Source organism: Mus caroli, unplaced genomic scaffold (assembly GCF_978045245.1).
Source record: "Mus caroli unplaced genomic scaffold, Mus_caroli_1 scaffold_11, whole genome shotgun sequence".
NCBI classification, from domain to species: domain Eukaryota; kingdom Metazoa; phylum Chordata; class Mammalia; order Rodentia; family Muridae; genus Mus; species Mus caroli.
The window spans coordinates 68,790,101-68,807,460 of record NW_028227266.1 but is presented as its reverse complement, the minus strand read 5'-3'; the positions used below and the strand labels follow the sequence as shown (position 1 = coordinate 68,807,460).

General features: G+C 44.9%; 1 protein-coding gene across 4 annotated transcripts in view; it reads left to right on the top strand.

Moving 5' to 3' along the window:
- The window catches only part of Fam81a (family with sequence similarity 81 member A), a 53,863-nt gene that overhangs the window by 18,202 nt on the left and 18,301 nt on the right, over nucleotides 1-17,360 (top strand). For all 4 annotated transcript variants that reach the window (XM_029482095.2, XM_085844767.1, XM_021172653.3 and 1 more), the window contains one exon: nucleotides 14,228-14,346. In XM_029482095.2, coding sequence (XP_029337955.1) covers nucleotides 14,228-14,346 — 119 coding nt within the window. The remainder of the gene's footprint in view (nucleotides 1-14,227; nucleotides 14,347-17,360) is intronic.

The following is a 17,360-nucleotide window of genomic DNA, read 5'->3' as shown; positions in this document are numbered from 1 at the left end:
CCTATTTTAATAAGGGTTCTTAAAGGCTTCAACCTCCCTTCTAGCCCATCACCCAGGTAGGAGAAAAGAAAGGTTAAATAAGAAGTGGGGGGTTGTGGACCTGTTTAGAAATAGTTCTTTGGGGGCAATTCCAATCTTTGGTGTCAGCAATCTAGTCCACTAGCAAACACTCCTTTAGCAACAGCTCGGTCCAGAAGAAACCAAGAGGCAGAAGCAGCCAGAATACCACCAGAAGTTCTTCGGTGCTTTTCTCTCCATGAAGTCATGGCAAGCTAAGGTCAGTGAAGAAAGGAAGTCAAACCAATGCCAGAGGGTCGTCAGCAAAGACCAGCGATCGCAAAGTCCAATGAAGATCAGAAAGAGTTGCAAAGTGAACCAATGCAAGAGCATCATCTGTTGTCTGTTGGGTTATGCTTCTATTCTTTCCAAATATCATGTGTCCTCTCAGGCATCCACTCCAGCCAAACATTACACACTCATTCACCAGACAGGTTCCAGAAAAACGCCACATGTCTGTTCTCAGCAAAACATCCTCTCACATGTCTGCCTCAGCAGAGCATCCTCTTGTAAGACAGTTTCCAGAAAAAAAAAAATCATATGACACTAGCGAGTCTTTAGCAAAACCAGAATTTCCCACTTCACACCGCCCTATCTTTTGAGACAGGGTCTCTTACTGACTCTGAAACTGACCTTTTTTTGCTTAGATTGACTCTGGTCAGCAAGCCTCGGAAATCTGCCTGTCTCTCTCTCCCAGCTTTGGGATTACAGGTACATCCCAACATACTTGGCTCTTACGTGGAAGCCGGGAACCCAAGCTCAGCTCAGCAGTCTGCACAGCTGTCACTTAACCAACTGAATATCTCTCCAGCCCTTCCTCCCTTTTGTGATGTAAGCTCACCATGTAGCATAGGCTGGCTTTGAATTTGCAAAGTGTGTTGGTCCTCCTGCCTCTGCCTCAGAAACGCTGGAACTTCAGGCCTTTGGCAGTAGATCGGAGCTGTCTATCTTGTCTATTACTAGGTATTTTCAGTAATGGAACCCAGGCTGGCCTTGACCTCTACGTAACCAAGGATTACCTTAACCTCCTTATACTTCTCTTTCTCTCGATCAAGTGCTGGATTATACTCTGCACGGTTTCGTGGGGTTCAGGCTTTGGTGCATGCTGGGAAAGCACTCCATCAGTTGAAATACACCCTCCACCCCAGATTTACTTTAGGACAGGGTCTAATGTGTCCCAGGCTGGCCTCAAACTCACTATGTAGCCAAGGCTGTCCTTGAACTCCTGGTCTCCCTGCTTCCAAATTCTGGGATTAAGACTGTGCGTCACAGGGCTGGCAAGATGGCTCAGCAGTTAAAAGCACTTGCTGCTCTTGCAGAGGACCTGGGTTTGGCTCCCAGCACCCACATGGCGGCTCACAACCTCTAGTACCTCCAGTTTCAAGGGGGTCAAGTGCCCTCTTCTGATCTCCTCAGACACCAGACATGCAAGTGCACATTCAGGCAAAATACTTCTACACATAAGCTAAAAATAAACACATCTTTAAACAAAAAGAATGCTTTGCCTTGTCTTTTATTTCTACTTTTTTTTAAGTTATAGCTTGTCTTTGTGTGTGTATGTGTGTTCACATGTATGAATGCATGTACCTGTGGTGTATGTATGGTGGTCAGAGAGCACTTGCAGGAGTCAGTTTTGCTCCTCCACCATGTGAGACCTGGGGCTTGAACTCAAGTCATCAACCTTAGTGGCAAGCACCTTTACCTGCTGAGCCATCCTGCCAGCCCTGCCTCGTCTATTCTTAATGATCACCAAGGAAACTGCTTGCAGGAATAGCAGAGTTATATTAAACTTACTGCAGTATTTGATGGCAGTTACTGTCAGTGCTGTTTGTGTTTGTTCTATATTTACCTGGCTGATTATTAAATCACTTTGTTTTGTTTAACTCTCAGTGGAAAACTAGACAAAAAGTTTTCCTGTAAACTCTTTCCCATCTCTGAAGACAGTTAGTACCTGTGTGACCAGATCAGCCCTGGCTACTCCAGAGGAAATGTTTCTGGGCTGAAGTGACTATACATCTCATGTTTATTATTCAGGCGGCTTAGGCGTTTGAATGGCTTTTCACACTCCTTTATTTGCTCTGACGTGGAATTCAGATGAGGCCAAGATAGTCTAGCCTTAGAATTTGCACATTTATTTCTAGTTTTGAATTAACTGCAGGGCCCATGTAGTTCAGAAAGCTTAAGTGTGACACATTAGGCACAGCCTGGGCTTCCATCTCCACACAAGGTCAGTGTCTTTCACATGCAGCTTTGAGCAATGTGAATAAAAGGTAGATGGACAGACGGGGAACCCTTTGTTTCCTCTTGGGGGTTGTGCTTAATCATGCTCCTCTAGCTAGATTTATATTTTTACTTATTTGTTTGGAGTCCAGCTCTCATAGGGCCTAGGCTGGCCTTGAAGTTCTTGGAGCCTACGATTGATCTTTCTGCCTCTATCTTCTGCATACTGAGACTGCAGGTGTGTACCACCACAACCTGTTTATGTAGCACCAAATGAGCCTGGGGCTTTGTGCATGCTAGGTCAGCACGCGAGCTAATTGAATTACATCTCCCAGACTCTGGATTCATGGTTTTTTTTTTTTTAATAGCTTTATTGAAGTATAATTTATTTACCACAAAAATCCACCTACCAGTATACAAATTAAATGAGTTTTAGTAAATGTATAAGATTGCACAACCATTAACACTATCTAATTTTAGAACACTGCCATTATCCCTTCTCCAAATTCATGGGAACCTGTAGCCCGCTCCCAGCCTCAAGCAGTCTTTCATGTATGCACTTCCTCCCTCCCTCACTCCCTCCCTTCCTCTCTCTCTCTTTCTTGAGACAAAATCCTGCGTGTCCCAGGCTGGCCCCACACTCACTATGTAGCGGAGAGATCACGTACAGTGTTGCATATGCTAGGCAATGCCCTCCCCCATTGTGCTTCCTCCCCAGCCTGTGTGTTAATGTTAGTGAAGTCCAGCTCACCTTGTCTTTCTCTTCTATGGTTTATGCTTTTGGTGGGGTGACCTAAAACCTGTCTGATTACTAACTAATCCAAGGTTGCAGAGGCTCTCTGCTGTGCTTTCTGCCAAACGCTTAAATTTTCCAGTTGGTAAATGGGGCGAAGTGAGGCAAGGCATTTTTTAAGTAGCGCAGGCTGTGGGCTTCTCAGGTAAAAGCTTGTTGGATTCATCTTCCCATTGTTGAAGCCGTGTTGGGAGGCAGTTGGGAAGGCTGTCTGAGTCCATTTGTCCTGCTGTAGTAAAGTACTGGAGAGCGGTTGACTTACAAAGACTAGGTCTTTATTTAATGTGTGTGTGCACTTGTGGTAATGCATTTGTGTGTAGGTGGGCGTGAGAGTATGGGGCCAAAAGACACCTCGAGTGGTCATTCTTATCATCCTTCAAGCTCCATACCTTTTTGGTTTTTTTCTGAGGGTCTCTTGCTGACTTAGCGCTCCCCAAGCAGGGTAGGTTGGATGGCCAGTGAGCCCCAGGATTCCTTTGTCCCTATCTCCCCAATGCTGGGATGACAACTACTCAACTGCCATGCCCAGATTTTTGTTTTTTAATGGATTCTGGGGACCAACTTTAAGTCCTCATATTTCAAACCAATACTTCAGTGACTGAGCTGTCCCCCAGTTTCCAGGATCCATTCTTGAAGGTTCTGTCCTTGAAACTGAGTCTGCTTCCCATGGCCATGATGAGGACTGAGCTTCAACATGGATTTGGGAGGGGACACCCTTATCTAACCCAGAGCAAGGCATATGCAATGAACAGATGCTCAGTGTGGAGGGAAGGCAGGTGTCTGGCTGCTGCAGATGCAGTCAATGGGCCTCCCTTTCAGGCGAGCCATAAAAGTGACCCCTACTTGGAAGCTCTTTAGCAGGAGTGCTGAGACTGAAACCATCCCCACTCCCCAGTGTGTTCCTCTCCCTTCTCCATTTTGTCCCTTGGGAGCTCATCTTGAACCCTGAACTTTTACTTCTTTGTCTGTTTGTATTTAAGACACCATCTCGTGTAACCTGGGTTGGCCTTGAAGTAGCTAGATAGCAGAGAATGGCCTTGGACTTGTGGTCCTCCAGTCTCCGTCTCCCACGTACTGCCTGCACAACCTGCAGGGTAACACATCAGACTTAGTTTTGTAAATTCAGAGTTCTCAGGATTGGGGATGTAGCTCAGTGGATAGAGAGCCAGCCTAGTATGTAGGAGCTCAGAGTTGGATCTCAGATACAACAGAAACTGGGTGTGCTGGTGCACACCTATAATCCCAGCACCTGAGAGGGAGAGACAGGGAAAACCAGGAGTTCACGGTCATCCTTGACTATATAGCAAGTTTCAAGCAGGCTTTGGTTTCTTGAGACCCTATTTCAAGAACAAAAACAACCCCCCCCCAAAAAAAAACCCAAAAAACAAAACCAAAGGCTCAGTTCAACAGTGTAGTGACTTTGAAATCACAGTTTGTTTTCTGTAACATCTGAAAAACATTTTATGAAATGATGTTTCTGGCTTCAACCAGACAGCACTCTTCTTTTCCATTCCCATGCATTTTTAGAGTATACAAATTTTGCAAATGAAAAGATGATTTCTGTTGTAGAGGTGGGAAACTGAATAAAATCTAATTTGGGCAGAAAATTTACTTTGGGTATCTGAATGTTTACTCTCTTGTCACTGGTAATAATTCATGTAGAAGGAACAGCAAGGAAATTTAGAAACCTCAGATTCCACTGTGCAATGCCAGTTATATGGATTTGGAGATATTTTAAACCTGAGCACGTCTCCCCGAACACATCTAAAATGAAGAAGCTTGATGAGACATTCAAAATGCTGCAGTATAGCCAAACTTCCTCAAAAGAACAAACAAAACAGAAAACACGGCTGTATTAGTCAGTGTGAGCTGCTATGACAAATGTCCACAGGCTCAAAGAACAGAAATTTATTACCGGCTGTACTAGAGTAGGAGGTTCAAACTCCTGGGCACCTTCATGTACCTGCACCTGCACATGCATGTGCACACCTGCACACACATACACACACCTGCACACACACCCCTATACATTCACTGGCCCTGCTTCCTGCCATCATGGGAGATAGCAGAAGCAAGCTCTTTTCTTTTTATTATTTACTATTTATTTTTGGCCATGCAATCATGTAATCCATGCTGGTGTCAAACTTGATCTATAGCCCATGACAACTTGAGCTCCTGATCCTTCTGCTGTCTCCCCCTGAGCTGCTGGTTGTAACAGGTGTGCACCACCATGTCAGGTGTGAGGGAACACACTCATGTCTGATATGGTTAGTATATTTGTGCCAGGCCACTACATCCCCAGCCACCTGTTGTTATATTAGTACACTGCTACGTATGGAACCCAGGCCTTTCTAGGAATCCTATGCATTAGGATTCTTATCCCTATAGCCTAATTATATTTCAAAGACCTCCTCTTAGTGTTGGAGGTTAGAGTTTCAACATATGAATTATAGAAGGATACAATGATGGAACTCTTTGTACATCAGCAATATAAAATTGGGTTGGTAGGGTGGCTGGAAAGATAGCTCAATACTTTTTTTTAAAATATTTTTTTATTACGTATTTTGATAGCTCAATACTTAAGAGCACTTGGTGCTCGATCATGAGGCTCAGAGCTCAGATCCCAGCATCCACATGAGGTGGCTTACAACTGCCTGTAATTCCAGCTCCTGGGCACATGCATGTACCCACACACATACATACACCTGCACACACAAACACCTACAAACACCTGCACACACACCTGCGCCCCCACACACATAATAAAAAATTTTAAAATCTTTTTGAAAGAGTCGAGTTATTATTACACAAGATAATAGTAGTAAGAAAAGATGACAGTTGCATATTTAAGATGAAGAGACATTGATGTATTCAGGTTGTATGCAAAGATGTGGTAGGCGTATTTGTGCCAGAGAGCTAGATTCTTACTGAGTTTCTTCTGTAAATTGCTTGGCTCTTTTTTTTAAAAATTATTATTATTAATGTTTTATACTTGGTTCTCAGTTCACTCTAAAGTTTTACTGGATATTGTTCTGTTAGGAATCATGACTGTAGGTAATTTTTTAATGTTATAAAACTGAAGCTATGGCTGGTGTCGATATCTTAACTGCACTCTGGTGGGGTGAGAGCTTGGGCTCCTAGGCTTCATGTCTTTATCTGACAAGGGAACTCCAGCCTGCTGCTGAGAGGGCTGGCTCCAGTCTAATCCCTGTTAGGGAGATTTGGGGGTTAATTACTACATCCCAAAAACCATCAGAGGTGGAGGATCCTGAGGAGTGAACCTAGGACCTTGCACATGCTAGGCAAGTGCTCTGCCCCTGAGCTTTGTCCTCAGTCCTCCAAGTGTGTGCTGTTGTTACTGGTTTCCTTTATGTATATAGGTGTTTTGCTTGTGTCTGTCTGTGCATCACGTGCCTGGTGGCCACAGAGAGGGCATCAGACCCCAGTAACTGGTGTTACAAGTGGTTGTGAGCTCCTATGTGGGTTCTGGAGGAGCAGCCAGTGCTCTAAGCCAACTCCCCAAATTCATAGTTTTTACTCTACTCTCTAGGCTTGGCTCACTAAGAGGAAATAGACAGAATCAAGTGCTCATTGGCCATTCATCCTGTTGACATAGCATTTTGAGTGCAAATTATTATTTTTTAACATTTTATACATTTTTTTGAGAATTTTAGACATGAGTCCTGTATTTAAATATCATTTCCATCCCACCTTGTCCCTTCTCCAACTCCTCCGATGTCACATCCCACTCCCTCTCAACTTCATGACTTTATTATTATTGTTACATATCTACATAAGTGTGTGTGCACACAGACACGCACAAAACTGACTGAGTCCATTGAGTATTGCACAAATTAATTTTGAATAGTATATGGTGTCTACTTTGTTATATTTTTAAATTTTTAATTATGTTTATCTTTATGCGGGTGTGCACAGTTTGGAGGTCAGAGGACAACTTTCAGGAGTCTGTTCTTTCTACCATGTGGATTTTGGGAATTGAATATAGATCATCAGGCTTGGTGGCAAGAGCTTTTACTCACTAGGCTATCTCCCTTCCCCCACTATATATGAGTGTGTGTGTGTGTGTGTGTGTGTGTGTGTGTATGTGTGTGTGTGTATACACACACACATACACACACACACAGAGAGAGAGAGAGAGAGAGAGAGAGAGAGAGAGAGAGAGAGAGAGAGAGCATCTTATATAGCCCAGGCTGGTCTTGAACCCCCTCTACAACCAACGATAACCTTGAACTTTTAGTCTTCCTGTTGGCATCTTCAGGTTACTGGTACTACAAGTAGGAGTCCCCAAATTTTGTTTCTATTATGGTTGAGATTGAACCCAGAACTTTTTGCTGTGCCAGGCAAGCACCAGACCAACAAAGTTCCATCCCAACCCCTGCCTCCTATACATTTTATCTTGTCTGGTTCATCTTTGAGGTCCTGATCACTAATGGGATTATGATCATCTGTGAACTTTCTCCTGGAAGACCAGGCCTGAACCATAGAGCTAGGAGCCACATTAACTGACAATAAATTTAGGGTGAAGCAGGAACTGTTGGAGTGACAGGAGCTAACATGTTTCCCCAGGGATTCAAGTTTCAGCCCTTAGCCTCACACCACACTCCAATGGACATGTGGGTGGTGAAGGCTAAGTAACCATGGTAACACTAGTTTACATCAGTGAAATAAGACAATGGGATGGAGATTAACTATAGGTCTATTTAGAAAGGATGGTTACATGTGAAGGGCTACTGAAGACAGCATGGGACAGCCAAGCTAAGGTGAAGGGGGTTCCCAGGGAGCCTGTGCTACCCAGGGAGCCTGTGTCACCCAGGGAGCCTGTGCCAGAGGCAGAGGGAGCAGACTGAGGACCAGCAAGCAGCCTGCAGGGTCATGAGTTGAAGGAAGGGATCACTCAGAAGCACTGAAGACCAGGATATGAGTTTTGGAGTTTGCTTGTTGAAGCCAGTACCTAGGGCAGATGAGAGGGTAAGCCAATATATATATAATTTTTTTTTTTTTTTTTTTTGGTTTTTCGAGACAGGGTTTCTCTGTATAGCCCTGGCTGTCCTGGAACTCACTTTGTAGACCAGGCTGGCCTCGAACTCAGAAATCCGCCTGCCTCTGCCTCCCAAGTGCTGGGATTAAAGGCGTGCACCACCACGCCCGGCTAATATAATTTTTTAAAGCCATCATGTAGATTTTATGTTTGTTTTGGTTTTTGGTTTTTGGTTTTTAGTTTTGGTTTTTTTTGTTTGTTTGTTCTTGTTTTTTGTTTTTTTTGTTTTTTTTTTGAGACAGGGTTTCTCTGTGTAGCCCTGGCTGTCCTGGAGCTCACTCAGTAGACCAGGCTGGCCTTGAACTCACAGAGATTTGCCCTCCTTTACTATCTGAGTGCTGAGATTAAAGATATGAGCCACCGCTGCCCTGCAGGTTATTTTTGTTTTGTTTTGTTTGTTTGTTTTATTTTTGAGTTGTTTTGGTTTTTGGAGTTGAGTATCTTGTTATGTAGTCCAGGCTGGTTTTGAACTTGTAATTCTACCCCAACTCCTGAGGAGCTAGGATGATAGCTATGCACCACCACACATGTCTTCATTACTTGATTTTTAAGGTAAAATAGTTCATTCATACTTGTGGTGCTGAAAATGCATTGGTGGATACTAAAGCCTATAGAAGCCTTTCCATGGTGGGGCTTACAGATGGACAGACTTTGGCTTCTGTGAAGAGGTTATTCAGGACCAAGAGTAGAGGCAAAGGCCCTGAGGATGTAGCTCAGAGGTAGAGTTCTTGCCCCGTTTGCCCGAATCCTAGGTCTGACATTCCCGACCTGCATAAACAAACAAGAATGGAAGCAGAGAGACAGGCTGGCAGTCCCCACAGACATGGAGAGCTGTAACAGCAGTTCTTTGGGGAGCTGCTGCAGACAAGGGGATAAGTGGGTAGATTTGGAGTTCTTTTGAAGGTAGGGATGACAGAGCCTTCTGCATGTTAGATAGAGAGACTTCTGTTTGGGGCTTGGCAGGTTTGAGGGGCCCATGACAAAACTAAATACCAGGTGGAACTAAATACCAGAAAAGCAATTCCACACATGAAGGAGAACCTGGAAAGCTTTAAGCCTCAGCTTGGATGTAGAGGGGCCTCCCTCCATTGTGTGTTCCTTTGTGAATCCCTTTCCATCTAAGAAGAGGCGGAGAAGGATCTCTCTCTCTCTCTCTCTCTCTCTCTCTCTCTCTCTCTCTCTCTCTCTCTCTCTCTCTCTCGCCCTCCCTCCCTCCCTCCCTCCCTCCCTCCCTCCCTCCCTCCCTCCCTCCCTCCCTCCCACCCTTCCTCCCCTGGCAGCTCCTAGGAGCCTCTGAGGGCCTGGATGGTCACCTCGCATGCATAAGTACCATTACAGGATGGCCTTGTGTGTGTGTGTGGGGGGCTTCTTCTATAATAAACCATGACTGGAGATGACTGGCTTGTTTCTCTTGGAGAGGAAGACATTTTTAGCCAAAGGACTTGGCCATATACTTGAGCAGCCTGTAGTCTTTCCTGCTATAACCCTGCCTCTGAAGGGCATGTCTGGTACTCTGTGCTTACTGGCTAACTAAAAGACAGTTTCTCAGACTGACAAATAAGAACTTGCCTTGCCGAAGGCCAGCCCCATTCTAAATGAAAGCTCCAACATGGCAGACCAGGACACACTTCTGATGTTACTGGGTTTCTGTAGTTTCACTCTTGAATTTCCTTAAATACTAAGCCTTCTAATGATCTCTGTCTCTTCACGTAACTTTTTAGTAATGTGAATACCATGTTAAGCTCAGATCTCTTTCTTTTCTGTATTCTTCAAAGCATTGCTAATGCAATACTTGTCTGCATAAGAACCCTACAAGTTAAATGTGTTTATTTCTAAGCTGTAAAGGAAAAAGCCACATTTTTTTTTCTGATTATAAATGTAATGTGAGAAATCCAAGAAAGAGGAATTCACTCTCCTCTCAAACCAGATCTAATAGGGAAGATGGTAGTGTTCCCTTATTTTACAAGGTTCTTGGCACACAGCAGGAACCAACCTGTGTGTCTATTTTATATCCTTTCTTCTTGCTCAGTATTGAACTCTACACAGTTGGCCTTGTTTTTAAAGTCCTCTGTGACAGCCAGGCACGGTGGTGTACACCTTAAATCCCAGCACTGGGGAGGCAAAGGCAGATGTACTGATGTGAATTGAAGCCAACCTGGACTACATAGCAAGTTCTAGGCTAGCCAGGGCTACAGACTGAGAGCTGCCTCTAAATAAACAGACATACAGTTAAATGGTCACCCCTTGCAAAACCCCTCATGTTTGCACAAAGATGTGAGAGTTGTGAAAACTGAAACAGTTGCTCTGGGGAATCATCTATGAAAACATTTTTATGCTGACACTTTTACTGTTTTTCTTTGAAGATTAATTCTAAGACGTAGAATTACTTGATCAAAAATCTGAACAACATGGATAAATTTTGGCTACCTTATCAACTGGGCTTCTTGGATTTTGTTGTTGTGGTGCTTTGGAGATTACAATTCAAATGCTGTATTTTCAGTTTATTTTTGAAGTGTATGTATGTATGTATGTATGTATGTATGTATGTATATGTTCATGCATGTGTATGTAGTGTATCTGTAGAGGTCAGAGGTTGATGTACAGTGTCTTCCTGAACCCATCCCTATCATAGTTTGGAGACAGGGTCAGATACTTTCTGTCTCTGCCTTTCCAGTGTTGGAATCACAGCTTGTGTGGGCAGGCCTGGCTTTTACGTGGGTACTGGGGATCAAGCTTGAGATATTTTCCTTGCATGGGAAGCACTGACCAACTGAGCCATCATAAATAAATTCAATTTTTTTTAGTAGACCTTGGGCTGAGTATATATATAAGTACTATACATAAGGCTCTGTGTTCAGTCTCTAGTATTAGCAAAGCAAACAATAAAACAGAGATTTTATTTATTTATTTAGCTATGTTAGGCCCACAGCAGAGCAGAACAGAACAGAACAGAACAGAACAGAACAGAACAGAACAGAACAGAAAGCCTTCATTCTGCCCGAGCCTTCATGTGTGTGTGTGTGTGTGTGTGTGTGTGTGTGTGTATCACCCCTGTCCCACACCCCCTCAGCCACATCCCCTATTGGAGTTCTACCTCAGAATGGTTCTGGACCTTACCAAGTATGATAGCCAAAAAGATCCAGATCTTTTGATCTTCCTTCCTCCACTGCTAGATGTCGGGATTACAGATGTGTCTGCCATGTGAGGCTTACTCTGCTCCGATAGAACACAAGGCTATGCAGTGCTCCGCACACACGCTAGCAGCTGGACTACATCCTCAGCCCCCACTGTTTGGTTTCTGTGTCTCTGGCTACTAGAAAGGTTGACTGTGTTAATTATTTTAAGCCCTTTGTTTGCGAATTCCTTTCCATGTTCTTTACTCAGGGATGGAAAACCGAAGCAAAGCCTAGCATCTAATGCACTTGTGCCCTAGGAGAGCGCCTGTTTCTTTTGCATCTATCTTCAGGCCCACTCCCTAGCTTTGGCTTTCTGGGGACAGGACCTGGGACTCTTCATATAAAGCAGGTCTTCTGGGTGTCGTGTGTGTTTCCCAAAGGCATTTGAGCACCATGGCCTTGTGTCTTATTATTATCAACAAAATGTGAAGAAACCCAAACAGAAAGCATGAGTGTTTCTTCCTTTTTTTTTTTTTTGTTGCTTCTATTAGGTGTAGCTTCCCATTGTGCCCATTGAGGAGAGAGAGAGAGAGAGAGAGAGAGAGAGAGAGAGAGAGAGAGAGAGAGAGAGAGAGAGAGAGAGAGAGAGAGACCGCTCCGCCAGCGCCTTTCATCAGTGGGAGAGAGCCAGAGATGAATTAGTCAGGTTTGAGGTCTCCTTGCAGGAATGTGCTCAGATGAGTAACATTTTGCCATTCATAGGTGATTGTAGCTAGTCTGCATTCTTCAGAGAGCAGGTTCATTCATTCAAAAATTGGGAGCCATAGGAAATAATAGGTCTGGCAATTGCAAATTCCATTTTCAGTGGCAATAAAATGTGTCACCAAGCTGAACAAAATAGGGAAACAGTTCCCTGTATGGGTGCTGGCGGTAAGGGACACTGGCCACTCGCTGCCTGCCCCCTCACTAGCCCCCCCCCCCCCGTTCTTGTCCCACCTCCCCCTTCTTGTACACCTGGACTGCACAGACAAGAGGGTCTGGCAGTGCCAGCAGTGCCTGCAGCTGGGAAAGGTAGAGTGAGGCCTTAGGAATCTGAGGAGGAGGAGCCGGGCTCATTGCCTCCCTCTACAGAAGGAGGCAAGGAGACATTGTGGAGGTAGCTGTGGAGGCCCACTCTCCCACTCTTCTTCTTAGTCTTTGGCTACGACTGGCACAACTCCCTCATTGGCTGTACCTCCAGCCTACTGCTGCTTCCACTCCTGTCAGAAACACCCACTGAGCACGCCAGTGAGCCGACAAAGAAAAGCTCTATCCCATCGGAGGACCCAGCAGCCATAGGAGGAGGAAAAGCCACACCCACGCCCCCCCCCCCAGCAGAAGGAACCAGTGGGCCAGGAATAAAAGAGCAGTTTACATACTTAGGACCCCTGAGCACAGCGTAAAACTGCTGCCTTGAATTTAGAGTTTTCTGGGTCCCAGGAAAGAGTGGAAGAAATCCCAGAGAGATGAGCATCAAAATCAGAGTGGAGCTGTCAGGAAGGGCAAGCTAGACAGGCGCAGGAATGGCAGGCGCTCCAGCGGGAGGGGGCAGGAGAGAGGCAATTCTAGTTACACATGGGAGTTACTCGTGGGTTGAAGAAAAGAGTTTAAAGTTCACCAAGCTCCAGGTTGAAATGCGGTTTTAAAAGCAGAGCCGGGTCGTCGATTCTGGTAAGATGGATCGGTGGTCCAGTTTGATTCGGTTACTAGCACCCACCTTAGTCCCAATTACCCCCAACTCTAGTTGCAGAGCGTCAGACACCCTCTTCTGGAGTTCATGGTCACCCACACACCGGGCATAGGCTCACACACACATGCACTTAAGTAAAAATTTGAAAACTCGGTCATGTGCCATGAAGCAAAACTTAACATGTTAAAAACATGAAATGTCTTACCGACTTTTTTAATAAGCCAGTACAGTGAGGGTTAATTAACAAAGACAGAGCCAGTGAGGGGGAACAGCAGGAAAAGGCATTTGCTGCCACTCCTAAAAACTTCAATCTGATCCCTAGGAGCCTGGGGATCTAGAGAATCCACTCCTGAAAATTGTTCCCTTGAAACCTACTCCTAACTAAATAAAATGTTATTTAAAAATGTAAAAAAAAAAAAAAAAAAAAAACCAACAAAAACCAAAAAAACAAAAAACTAGCTTGGAATAAAGAAACACACACTTTAAATTCTGTTTTGACTTTTTGCGACGTCTTGTGATGTAACCTTGGCTAGCCTCAAATTCAAAACCCTCCTGAGTGTTGGGATTACATACTTGTGCCACTGTGTGGGCCAACTCTAATTAATTCTGACATCCTTAGATAGTCAGACATCCTTAAATCAAAGAGAAATTCAATCCGAAATTAAAACCGTGTAAAGAGAAATTCAATCCGAAATTAAAACCGTGTAAAATAAAATAACAGGAACTGGGCAAAGTGGCTTATCTCTGAGCTCCTCGGTGCTTGGGGTGGCCCAGGCAGGAGGAGGGGGAAATTAGAGGCCAGCTTTGATCACACCATGAACTACTGTCTCAAAAGACAAATAAACAAATAAGTCTACACGCAGCTTAAGGCATAGCAGATAAATAAAGTCACTCCCATACGAAGGAAAGACAATAAAATAATAAAAGAACACAGTTTTGTTGGTGGATTAGGGAACTCAGTGGAGAGTGATGCCTCTTTCTGGGCTTACTGGCTCTCTGCTTCTGGGTTCATCAATTTACTAATAAAAAGAGCTCCTTAGGCAGGCAGATGTTCATGAGTGTAAGGCCAGCCTGATCTACACAGCAAGTTCTGGACCAGCCAGGGTTAATAGTAAGACCTTTAGTTTTAAACAAACAAACAAACACTTCTTTTGGGAAAAAAAAATGAATCGAGCATTCATATACTTTCCTGAATTATGAAACGGACACCTGTGAATTTGCCACTGACCCTAAGTGTCCTTTTTGTTGCCCAGGTTCTCCAGGAGCAGATCCGTGCCAGGGACAACATCAGCTATGGAACTAATTCTGCCTTAAAGACGCTGGAGATGCGCCAGCTCTCAGGCTTGGGAGATCTCCGAGGAAGAGTTGCAAGGTGGGTGCCCTCAAAGGCTCACAGCTGGAAGTGACAGTCCGTCAGGTGGGGAAGATGTGTGACTGTTCTCATGGGGTTCACAGTCAAGGAGCAGAGGGAGATGGGTTATAACTAAGATTGATTTCTTCTTTTTATTCAGTCTGGGACGAGAGCCCCTGAGGCGGCTCTGGCCACATTCAGGGTAGGTTTTTCTCTCTTCAGTTTTGCCTCTCTGGTAACACCCTCACAGCCAAGCCCAGGGGTCTTCTAGGTGATTCTGAATTCAGTCAAGCTGGCCAGGAAGATGACCCAGTACAGCAGTTCAAATGTCGGAGACTTTGCTCCTTGAGAGCAGTTTCGTTTGACTTTGAGATGCTCAGGGAGTAAAGTGCTCACTGTTGGAAGTTTGCTGAAACTGAGGTGGAAGGAGGGCACTAACTCCACGAGCTTGTTCTTTTCTCTCAGATCTCTCTCTCTCTCACACACACACACCACTGCCATCATCACCACCATCATCATAAATACCCATACTTTTTATGAACTCCAATTTAGTGAAGAAGTCCAGTAAATTCTTTTACTGCACCCTTTCTAGCTTTGACCACATAAGCTAGTGGCAGACTTCAACCCTGGGTGTCAGCCTGCCATGATTTCTTTCAGTTCCAAAACTGGATAGGTCATCATGGGAGAAAATGATCAGAGAGCGCCCTCTGCTGGTGGAAGTTATTTGGTCACGTAATAGTATGGTCACTGAATCACGTAACTCACAGCTCTCTGTTTGAATGCCTTTTCAAATGTTCATCTTTGTTATAATTAACTTTTGTTTTATTTCCTGAAATTATTGATTTCCCATAGGCTGGAAATTTTAATATGTGTTTTCCTAGAAGTGTGGAAAGTGATTTTCTCTTTACTTGGGTATGTTCCACAAACCCAGAGCCTCAGGATTACCTGGGATATTTCTTCAAATGTATTTTGTTTATACAAACACTTATGCGTTTATGTGCACGGGTGTGTATACACACGTGTGTGTACTGTGTTACCTGTGTGTATATCAGAGGATAAATGCAGAAATGATTACTCTCCTTCTACCCCACCTGTCTCAGGAAACTCAAGTTATCGGGTTTAGCTAGTGCTTTTACGGGTTGTGCCTTCTTCCTGGCTCTTACCTGGGACCTTGTGAGCAATGTCCACTGCTCCCACATCCCACAGCTACTGAATTAGACTCTGTTTCTAAAGAGATCCCTGGGTTCTAGGCACACTATATTTGAGAGTTGTTGCAAGAGGCCTTCCCTTCCGGATTACTTTTAGCTGGCTGGGATGAAGTTGTCCTGACTCCAGATGGGCCTCTTTTACCCTCTGCTGCTATCAAGCGCTCAGTACAACTTTACAGCTAATAATGGGGATTTGGAGCAAAGAAGCATTTTCAGCCAGTTTGGGGTAGCAGTGAGCTCAGGTGAGCATGGGGTGAAATTAGGAACAAGACCAACAGAGACCAGGCACTGTTAAGGCAGCAGAGAGAGCCATGGTCTGGTGTGTTTGTGACGAAACCACACCTAGTTATTGATTGATGTCCGTAGGTGCTACAGTAGAGAAAGAACCTCACCAAGATGCTAAGGCTCCATTTTCTGAGGAAGCAGAGGGGTTCAGCCTTCTTGGAAAAGACTGATGCCCGGCTAGCTCACTGCAGTCACTTTATTCAAACATCATTCAAGGTTAATTGGGGCTGCGAAAGGTTCCAGCTACCAAAGTTATCTTGCCCTGCTGCCCGTGAGAGCAGGCAACGCCCACAGAGCTCAGTTCCTTTTGACCATGGCTAGCCATAACCAAAAGTAAAAATTCCTGGTTTGTCAGGAGCACCTTAGGACCAAGGTCGGGGCAGCTGCAAGCTCTCACGTAGCACCAAGTGCAGATTCTCTAAACAAATAACATCTCTTCAAGGTTCAAACAGCCTCAGAACAATTTCTCAGCTGCTACTGATTGACCCAAACACAGCAAAGGCTTTGCTGAGATATTGCACTCAAAGCCAGACACAACGGCTTGCTATACATTTCCCTTAAAGCCAGACATAGCGGCTTTACTATGCATATCACGACACCTAGTGTCTTGTATTCTGGGCATGCGTCTTGGCAGACTGAAGGGTAAAGAACAGTTATCAGCTGGAGGAGGCTCTAAGGGCTGAATGAAGGGTGGAGCCACCACTCCTCTCTGGTTTTTGCTGGTGTGTTGTTCTGTTTTGTTTTGGTTTGTTTTTATTTACTTAATGTGCACACGTGTGCCAGACTGTGTATATGCACCGTATGTATGCAGGAGTGAGTCTATGGCCGAGAGGAGAAGACATCAGATTCCCTGGAACTACAGTTCTAGGAGGTTGGAAGCTACCCTGAATTCTGGGGACTGAACCCAGCTCTCTGCAAGAGCAGTGAGCACTCTTAACCTCTGGGTCACCTCTCCAGCTTCTCCTCTCCCTCCCCCTCCCTCTTCCCCTCCCCCCCCTCCTCCTTCTCCTCCTTCTCCTCCTTCTCCTCCTCCTCCTCCTTCTTTATTTGGAATGGAAATGCAGTCTCCATAATTCTAGCAGGCCTTGCTCCATCTCGTCTTGTCTCAGTCTCCTGAGTGCTGGGACTGGAGGTGTGCTCTACCATGTCTGGCCTGTCTGTCATTTGCTGTTCTCGGCAGGATGAACCCCTCCAGTCTCCATAGTCTGACCCTCATCTGATCTCCTCACCCCTCCCTACTGTTGTCTTGCCCCTTCAGTCATATGCCAACCCTTGTCAATCTTCACAGAAAAGCCATTCTTCTACCACAGGGCCTTGGCACGCACGCGCTGGTCTCCCACTGAGGACCTCTCCACTTCCTCCTCTTACTTCTTGTCCACCTTTAAAGGGTAGCACAGATGTCCTCTACTTCGGGAGTACTCCCTGACACCCTGCCTGCAGAGTGCCCTCTCCCCCGACATAAGCCCCACCCAGCCACTCTGCTGTCTTCTGTGTTGTCTTAGAGTGGGGCTCTGTATCATTTACTTCTGTAGTCAAGTCCCT